The sequence below is a fragment of the Parus major genome, chromosome 4 (genome assembly GCF_001522545.3).
Source record: "Parus major isolate Abel chromosome 4, Parus_major1.1, whole genome shotgun sequence".
NCBI classification, from domain to species: domain Eukaryota; kingdom Metazoa; phylum Chordata; class Aves; order Passeriformes; family Paridae; genus Parus; species Parus major.
The window spans coordinates 23,395,918-23,406,039 of record NC_031771.1 but is presented as its reverse complement, the minus strand read 5'-3'; the positions used below and the strand labels follow the sequence as shown (position 1 = coordinate 23,406,039).

Genomic DNA, 10,122 nt, shown 5'->3' with positions numbered 1-10,122 from the left:
GCCCAACCTGATTAGAGAGTTATCTGTGAATCCTGAATGAAGCTGCTTGCATTATTCAACCAAAGGGTCTTGGATAAACAGAAACAGCATAAACATATATCTGGTATAAAATGTATCATTTACCTGCTATGCCTTCTACACAGCCATAGGAGACATGCTAAATAAAGGGAATAAAAAGTAATGCTCAATAACTATCTGCTCACTGAATGAGATGGGCATCCCATAAAAAAACACAATATAGAGGTATGCACATGAACAAGCACAGAGGGACTAATGCTGTACTCCCTGTCTCTTGAGACCACATCATTCTCCCCACATCCTTTCTCCTGAGACGCATTTCCTACTTTCACTTCAAGTCTGTGCTTTTATGTGAGAACTAATTGAATTGCTTCAAAAACAGTTCATAAAAGTTATTTTCCTTTAAAATAGACTGTATGTTTTTGTTTACTGTTCTTAACTGTGATCAGTATAAACTGGAGTAGGTCTTACAAACTCCTTGAGGTTAAGAAGGTTTTATATGCTCTTCCATTGTTCACGCAGATTTTTCAACTGACCCCAAGCCTCATGATTAACTTGTAGACAGTAAAGTGCTAGGGGAAATTTTCAGGTAGAGCAGGACAGGAAAGGAAGTAAGATTCACTGCAGATTGTTCAACCTATGCAGAAGTCCTGAGAGATATAGAAAACTTGGGAAAGTCCCCAGTGAGTTTTTGAGACTCACGTGAATCTCAGTAGGGTTTAGTATTTCCAGGCTGTTAATGTATTTCCTGAAACTGTTACAGTAAATTTTCAAGTGTTGCTATGACTTAACCTCTACCTGATGTCTTGCACTCCACAATGAAGGCTGAACGCCACACGGATGCTTTCTGAGTTTGGTTGGCAGCTGAGCTCCCAGCTAGACAGAAACCCTGTGGGGGCAACAGACAACCTCATCTGAAGCCCTATGGCCATCCTACCCCTAAAGAAGCCCTTGTCATTACATTTCATAACCTTCGGCTTCATCCTGTGAGCTCCACCAGCTCTGACACCAACTTTAGGATGTTGCCAGTGTAATGGAGCAGGCCTTCAGACCTTAGTGTTAATGTGCTGAAAACCATGACACTGAAGAGCATGGTAGTCCAAGTGCAAGCAGGATCATCAGACTGGTTAGCAGTTGATGTCTCTATACTTGAGGGCTCTCTTTTTTAATTTTCTCAGTGCTTGGATTTAATGATACTAAAGCCTCCCATGTCAATGAGAACTGAAGTCCAGGAGAGCCAAGAGCATGCTGACCTTGCTAGACCTGCTTGCTTAGGCTGGCTTCCTTGACATCATTTTCTTCCTGCCTTAAGACTGCAAGTTCAGTGGGGGCTGGGACCACTCTTTTAGCTCTGCTTGTACTGCAGTGCACATCCAGGATGCTGCTGGAGTCGGAAGAGCTCAGCTGGAAACATCAGCAAGTGGCAGATGAGACGGGAAGGAAAATTAAGGCTACATAAACTCTGTGTGACCCAACTGCGAGAGCAGCTCAGCAGGTGATGGTTAGACCTAGGGTCTTTGCCCCACACTCCACCAGCCCCATGCCTACTGTAACATCCAAAAGCGTGTATGTGCACGGCAGGGAGGTCGGGGCAGCCTGGCTACAGGACAGCGCCCCCCGCATGGGGACACCCAGCTGCAGCCCCTGTCCCCATGCAAGCTGGACCCGGCTGGGCAGGGGGACAGAGAGCCCCCTCCCGCGGGATGGAGGCACCCGCAGCAGGTGCGCTGGGATCTAAATGCAAAAGAGGACATGTCGCGGGGTGTGGAGGCTTCTTCTGGGGGACTGCATGCGTCTGCCCTTCTAGCTAAATCTGAGCTTGTGCTTCTTTAGCTCCCGCCTGGCCGGCGAGGGCACGCAGGGCGCTGCGGCACGGATTCAGCACAGGGGTGGGGGCTTCCTATTTTTGTAGCTATTTTTGACACCTGGGGTGGAGAGGGTGCCGGGGCGGGAGGGAGTTCCTCCCTACCAGGATCGCAGCCCCGCCGCGGTGCAGCAGGAGCGCCAGGGCTGTGCGAGGGGCGGCGGGGGGCGGGTGTCCCGGGCAGCAGCGGCGGCGGCGGCGGCGGCGGCGGCCGGGCACTAAGACCGCGCCGCCCCCGGGCGCTGCGCGGCGGCCGCAGAAGAGGAGGAGACCGGCGGGCCCGGGAGGAGAGGCGCGGAGGGGAGCGGAGCTATGCTAAACCCGGGGTACCGCTGAGGCGGGGCGGGCCAGGCCAGAGGCGGGGGATCTCCGGCGGCGGGCGCGCAGGGGCCCGGCTCCCGAGGCGGCGGCAGGCAGCATCTCGGCGCGGGGAGCGGCTCCGCAGCCACCGGGCCAATGAACATGTCAGTGTTGACTTTGCAGGAATACGAATTCGAGAAGCAGTTCAACGAGCATGCGGCCATCCAGTGGATGCAGGAAAACTGGTGAGTGCCGCCCCCGGGCCCCGCCGCCCGCCCGGATCGGGGAGGCGCTGAGCCCATCCGGGTGCGCGGGTTGCGCCCGGCCGGCGCGGTGCGGCTCGGCTCTGCGCCGCCGTGCACGGGCACACGGGCGCTGCCGCCGGCGCTACCTGCGCGCCCGGGCGGGGTTCGCCGCACCGGGTTACACAAGGCCGGGGCATCCCGCCGCCGGCGCGGTGCGGTGCGGTGCTCTGCGGGGCCCGAGCCCCACCGCCGCCCCCTCCCGCCGCGCCACGGCCCTCCGGCTGGCCCGGCGGCGCAGAGCCGCACACGTGCCCCGGCTCTGCCCTCGGCCTCCCTTGCCTCCATCCTTGCGCGAGCCTAGCGCTCCCCGCGCTGCAGCCTCGTTCAAACAAGTTGCGCGTTTGCCCGCGCTCCCCGCGGAGCCCCTTTGCCTTCCCCTTCCCCTCCCCCAGCTCGTATTAAACTTCATTTGCAGCCATGCAGTTATTAACTTTCCCGGCGTGTGCGTGTGGCCGGGGAGCCGGGGCGAGCCGAGCCGCGGCGGCACCGGGGCTGCGCAGGGACCCGTCGGGGCTTCCCGGGTCGCGGCGAACCGGAGCCTGACGGCCCCGCGAGGGGACACACGGACGCTCCCAGCCTGGCCCGCCGAAGGGGAGTGGCTATGCCGGGAGACTGCTCTATGCCAGGCGCTGCCCCGGGGGCATCCCTGGGCCTTGGCCGGTAGCAGGGAGACGAGGATGGAGAGCGCCCCAGCTGCCCTTGTCCGCTCCGCGGGGCCCTCTGAGCTGTCCTCGGGGCCGGGATCCCTCTCTCCATGACACTTGCCCACCTTGCCTCAGTCCTCGTCCTGGCTTTGTCCACCTGCACGGGCCTTGTGTTCACAGTCTGTCCCCGCTCACCTGTGCCTTGCTGATGCACTGTCCATGACCACCCTTTCCTAGTGCTCAGTCCTGCCCTTTCTGCTGCTTCTGCAGCCCCCAACTTTTGCATTGCCTGCATGCCCTCCTGTGGCTGCGCTGTCTGCCCTTTTGAGCTCCTGAGGACCTTCCCCATGCCACCCTCATGTGACAGTGGTAGGATAGGACTGCCTCTGGGCCCGGGCTTTGGTGTCTGCATTTGTAGGGCAGAATGGTCCGGGATCCTAGGTGGATCTCAGCCAGGGATTTGCTAGAATCCTTTATTGACTTGTCTGGGGAACATCAAGGGCGGTATAATTAAAATGACCATTTAAGTGCATGTATGTGTCCCTCTGTTCTGTAGGTGAGTTCATCACCTCTTGAAGGGTGCCTGGTGTCACTCATGTTTCAGGAGAAAAGAGACCACATAGATATTCTTGGGCTGGGAATATTGGATGCTTCCCATTTTGTCCATGTTCCAGAAGAAAATTGATATCAGAATAGGACATGCTGGTGAAAGAGGCTGGAGGGGATGATACATGAGTATACATAATAGTCAAATAACCCAGGAGAGATACAGTTTATTTTAAAGAACATGCCTAGCAACTAGCACTCCTGCATCTTCTCCTTGATTCTCCTGTGCTTCATGATGTGACCTTGGGAACATTACATAACCTCTCCTAGGCCTCAGTTTCCCCAGCAAAGAAAGACCAGGGGAGTGCAGAATAATAATGCTGAAATGCCCTTATGAGGTGCTTGAATGACTTAGGTAGTGTTTGCTGAGTGCCTTGAAGATGTCAGGTACTATGTAAATACTAAGCAGTGTTACTAAAATCTCCCTGGCAGTTTCATGTGCTGCAGAGGTCACCAGCTGGGACTCCATAACACCAGGCTCCCACTTCCCAGGTTCAGAGGAGGAAACTGTCAGTGTTACACTGCTGCTGTACAGCCAAAGAAACACGATCATACATGTCCACATGCTTTTCAGTCCAGTTTCACCTTCTCTGAGGGAACCAATGAATTAATATCCTTGATTCTCGTGAAAGTGAAGGAGAATGATCTTCCTGTGTCCTGGGAATGTTTTTGGAAATGAAATAGAGCTGTGGCCTCTGAGGTCTCTGTTGTGACAGGCTTTTCCTGAAAATGCTGCTGAAGACTCTTCTGAGTTTCAGGTTAAACTGTGCATTTTTATTTGAATTTGCATATTTATTTGCATTTGAAAAAATGCTCTTGCTTAATGAAACAGGTCCTGTTCAAGCGTTAGAGTTTTGCAGGGAGCTGAACTGGTAAAATGTAGCAGCTTTTTTTACTTCCTATCAGGATGACTCAATAGGTTTGTGTGTGCAGACATCAATGGCAGTACATGGCTCCTGCACTTTGTAGGTGTAGCCTTAATGTGCACATCCTTAACATAAGAGCCATCCAAGGTGAGATTGTCAAGTAGTAGTATGTAGGGATAAACATGTTCCTTCCCTCTTTGAGCAGGACAACAGACTAGGGGGACTTGCTTAAGGGAAGACTGTGGCAGGATTTTATACTGTAATTATTATTTAAATTTGGGTGCAATACTATTACAATGTCTAACATGAAGGTAAACAAATTCTGTAGGTGTGGCATTTGCTATTTTACCTCATCTCAGAACTATGTCTTGTTACCTTGCAACATATACACACACAAAAAAAAGGCTGTAGGGTGTTAGGGGGCATGAGTTGGCTCTAAGGAGTTGACCCTGACTTCTGGATTTTGAGATGTCTGACTAGGTTCCATATAAAGATGTAGCCTAGTTTGAGGATGGATATGAATCATTTTACATGTCCTCTGAGTTCTGAGCTGGTTAAAGCACCATCAAGCCCTTTTAATTAAAACTAAAGCTGGAAAAGCTTGAATGCAAAGCCTAGGGGTAGTGGCATTCACCCCTAGGTACTGGTATGATTGGTTGGGAAGGATCATGGTGCAAAGTCTGGTTCTGTTCAGCCAAGACTTGCACCTCTTTGCCTTGGTCCTTTGAGTGTGCTCCAAGCTCCGTCATTCCCTGGGGCAAGTGCATGTCCTCTGCCCTCACCAGTAGCTGGCACCCAGTCTTTTCTTCCCCATCCTAGGGCTTGTTTCCTTACTGCCATTTGCCCCTGAAAATTCCATCTGAGGGCTTATTGGTCTAATGGCAGTGAATGAGGTCCTCCTTCCTTCATTCCAGATGTTCCTGCTTCACTGTATGGAGGACCCCATCCTGCAGCATGCATGGCACTGATACCTCCTCAAAGCTTGGGCCTGGATTCACAGTGGTGTAAAGAGGGTGCTGTTTTTGAGCAGAAATGAATAGTCTGTTGCCTGATACTTACAATCTGATGGGTTTCATGCCTCCCTGAATGCCTGGCTTTATATTTATGTACACCTTTATGGTATAGCCACCAGGCTGCCTGGCTCTCATGCAGGGAGGCAGGAGTGGCAGAGCGAGGTTGGAGGCTACAAACTTGGACCTGCAGCCTGATGGTAAGAACTGCTACTTAGTTGCCTTCCCTAAACTAACAGTGACGGGATTTAAGGAGGTTAAAGAACAGCAGGTCCATTTACTGTCATGAAACTCTTTACACTTTATGTTGTGGGGAAAACTGTTGTTAATACACGTTGAAGTATAGTGTCATTGAATAGCTTTGAATATAAAATACGTTATAAAATAAGTGTCACGTTAAGATACTTCCATGGTGTGTTCAAACTTTCAGAGGTGTGAAGTCAGTATGTTCAGGTTTAAGTCAAATGTTTATTAAAATAATAGCTTAAAATTATTTCTCTAATCAAACTATCTCAGCACCTCTTCCCAAACTTCTTCAAAGAGGGAAGTGGTATGAAGTAAATAGTCTGGAGAAGATTTTTTTTTCTTTAAACTGCTGCATGAGAATTAATGCAGTTCTAGTCCTTTATCTAGTCCTTTATTTCTTACGGATAAGTATATTAATATTTTTGGAGAAAATTCATGGTTTTGTCAGACCTGCAGCTAAAAGTGTTGTAGCTCTGAGATCCCAATTCCAAGCTGCAGCCAGTGAGGCAGCAAAAACTGGCGGGTGCTCAGGAAAGGCAAAGGGACAGAAATGCCTGGACGGGGTGGTGACCACCGGAGTCCTTCTCCATCGTGCTGCAGAGCACCAGGTTCAGGCATCAGCAGAAAGTGACAGTCGTTCCTGTTATAATTGTCTGGCCAATAATAATTATCTTCAGATGTCTGCTGACGAGGGGCTCGCCAATGGGGAGGCAGGAGGCCTGTGCTGACTGCGCCGAGATTATCTGGGAGAGCTGACGTCACACCAGGGCTTGCCTAAAATCACAGAAACTTTTCCTCTGCTGCTCCGCCGGCTGCTGCAGCGCTCCGGACATCCCTGCCCCAGCCTGATGTCCTCCTGCCAGCTGCTGCCCTGAGCAGGCTCTCCTCAGTCCTCTCTCTCTCATTCCCCTCCTGTTTTGCTTTCTAAAAAGCCAAGGTTTAACCCTTGGCTGCCAGCAGCATGCTTGCAGGTAGTACTGGGAGGAGGATGAGCAGGATGAAAGTGAAACTGGTTATTTCCTAAAGATGCTGTTGGGCTCTGCTGCAGAAACTGGCTGGTGTGGTTATCATTAACTGAAGTAATGATTCAGTAAAGAGAGAAGCGCTGCATAAGGACTGCTGGGTATTTTTTGGTTTTAAGGGGATCTGACAACTCAAACTCGATTCTGAAAGCAGTTTAATGGACCTTAGATGAGGATAAATGTTTACATGCTTGGAAGAAAACATCTGTTTAGGAAGTTATTTTTAACCTTTTGTTACCAAAACTTTTATGTGTCAGAGGCATAAAATGGAGCCAATGCTGGGAGAAATTTATCCTTTGGTCTGATTCTCTTTCAAGTCAAAACTAGAGATAAATGTTGAAGGGCAGAGGGTCAGCTAATTTGGATTTGTAAATGCACTTGCCTTTTAATAATTCACAGAAGTACCATCGTCCTAGACAGGTTTGTTTCCTAAATGCAGAACAAGCTCTCCTCATCCACTTAAGGTACTCTTGCCTCATGCAGAAATCAAGAGTGAGAGGCTGTGAGCATATCTCTCCAGGCATATGTGTACAGCAGCCAAAAACTGATGTAAATTACTTCCCCCCCCAAGCCCCAAGCTCTTGCTAGATGCCAAGTGAAGGATGTAGAGAGGGATGCTGCAGTCAGCCTGTGCTTTCCTCTGTGCTGCAGCAAGAACTCAAAGGGAAGATGTGAATTGGTTCTTTTCAACAGAGACACTATTTTACTTGAGCAGAATTCTGTTGGCCCAAAAAATTTAGCCTACCTCCTACACATGTCATTCTCCAGAGGGGACTTTTCCTGCTTTCTTGTGCAAACTGCCCATGAAGCTGAGCAGAGCATGGGAGAGATTAGAGGATCCACTTCTTTGCCTTTCTTTCATCCTGCAGGCCTTTCTGAGCCAAAGACTGATGTTTTGGAGTATAACAGGGTTTTGGCTCTTTGAAAATAGAAGGATGGAATCTATGAGGAATAACAGCAGATGTCCTTTCAGAGTTCAGGTGTTTTCTGTCTGTGTGGGCTTAGGGAAAAAAAAAAAAAGAAATAAAATATGGTGGACACCAAAATATCATCCTGAAGATAAATACATCAGTGTTTTCTTGATTCAGCCTGCCACTGAAGCATTGGCCTTTTTTTTACTTGTCCCTGGAGTATGAACACATCTGTCATCATGTTGCTTTCGTGATTTTAAACCTCTTGAGAGTGAAGATTTCTCTTCCACTTTGTGAAAGACCACATACTTCTGGGAAAAATAAACTTATAGGAGTGAAGCAAGGAGTAATTTAGGAACTTGACATCATTTTCAGAAGTGAATATGATGTTCAGGAATGTGGATGTTCCAAAACACTTTCTGGAAAGGTTTGTTAAGAATTTAGATGCTTTTTCTTTTAATGGAAAAGAGCAGAGATTAAAACATTATTTTTAACTATAAATTAGCATTGTCTGAAGTATAAAATAAATATTTCACTGGCTTAAGCTATATCAACACGTGAGATGTTTGTGCAACCACATTACCTGTGTAGTGCTACCCAATAAATTCCTTCTTGCCAGCAGTTTTGTCAGCCCACTTGAGCCTTGCCTTGGGTTGGAGTGGGAGGGTTTTGTCTTCTACTGTGCTGCTGCATCCCTGACCAAAGTGTCCCAGACTGCTGCTACTACAGGCTGTGCTGTTCCTGTGTGCATCACAGCCTCAGGTCTCCTGGGGCTTCCTGGGTTCTCTGGGGAAGGCTGGTGCAGCCCTGTGGGGAGCTCTGCAGGGACACCCAGGTTAACATTCCACAAGCTGTCAACAGAACAGGAAACAGCGAGGCTGTGGCTGCACCTGGGCTAGTAGAAAAAGAAAATCATATCAGTTTGTGTGCAAGGTTTGCAAATATTATGACTGCTTTCAGAGCCAAAGTAGCAATGGTACTGATACTGCCCTTCAAGGTGTGCCTTGTACTATGTGCTCTGTTGCAAACCGGCAATTGCAAGTCTTGTTGACTTTTATGAGGACACAAATTTTTTTTTGCTGTGAATTTTATTTACATACTAGGACAAGGTGGAAGGACTCCAAAAGCAACATGACCTCGCTTTGCCTAAAGAAGGGACCCAGGTCCCACAGAGCAGACATGGCATGAAATGATGGGCAGAGCTTGCATCTGCTGAGCAGTCCTTGACCTCCTGTGGGAAGAGCTGGTATTCAGAGTGGGGCAGAAGAGGGGGAGATGCAAGTCAGTGGTTTACCTCATGCCAGGGGAGTTGGGACCTGGCAGAGCACAGGTAGTGTTTTCTGCAGTGTGTGGCATGCAGGGGAATGATATCTCTTGAGGATGTGGGGAGCCAGACTTCAAACTGAAGGCAGCCATAGCCACTTTTTAGATGTTGGGCATCAGTCAGGTGCCTGAGTGCCATCATTTCAATGGAAATCAAGGACCTGTGTCATCTCTGAAAATTGCTCTTTGTGCCTCAGTTCCTCTGCTGTAAAATAGGGAACAGTTCCTTTCTGGGGATATTCAAAGTTGGTTTTCTGCCATGTCACAAAGATGATCCTGAGGTGGTAAGACCTGTATATAACAATAAAACATAATGGTCTTACACTATTACTGTGCAGCTTTACATTTGTATTAGCAGTGAAGAATACTTTATTCTTGCCAAGGATGTGGGGCAGAGTTTGTCTCCTTGATTGTGGTAACCGAGGAGTGAGAAGAGCTGCTGTAATATTAGAGGCAAGACAGTTTATTGGTGTTGGTATCATGGGATTAAACTGCAAAAGTCCAGACCATTTTTAATTGCAAATTTATGAAAGGAACTGTCCTTCAAATAGTCCAGTAAAACTTCAGACTATTCAACATCTGATGATAACTTCTAAACAGAATTTTTAAAATTTGTTGATAATTAGTTTCAGTATGTGAAGTCTGCAAACTGAGTAAAAAAATGAATTGGACATCATCCAGGGTGTGAACTCATCAGATTGAATGTGTTGATTTTCATATCTGATGGCCTCAGTTACCCCTGGACATAAAACTTAAGGTCAGTCAAGAGTGTTATTAAGGCTAAATGTCTGTTCTATATGCCTCAAGCTATCAGTAGTATAAATACACCTGGAAAGAGCAATCCCAGGGAGTGCCAATTAATATTTTAAGGAGAATGGGCCAAGTTAATTTTTGAAAAAAGAGGAGTCTTACCTTTGACTAATAAAATTTTCTGTGCCCTTCCCTTCCCTTCCCTTCCCTTCCCTTCCCTTCCCTTCCCTTCCCTTCCCTTCCCTTCCCTTCCCTTC

General features: G+C 48.5%; 1 protein-coding gene across 1 annotated transcript in view; it reads left to right on the top strand.

Moving 5' to 3' along the window:
* Positions 1 to 2,150: 2,150 nt before the first annotated feature.
* The window catches only part of ELOVL6 (ELOVL fatty acid elongase 6), a 76,490-nt gene continuing 68,518 nt past the window's right edge, over positions 2,151 to 10,122 (top strand). The window contains exon 1 of the mRNA XM_015625569.2: positions 2,151 to 2,427. Within this exon, the coding sequence (XP_015481055.1) occupies positions 2,339 to 2,427 (89 nt within the window). The 5' untranslated portion in view covers positions 2,151 to 2,338. The remainder of the gene's footprint in view (positions 2,428 to 10,122) is intronic.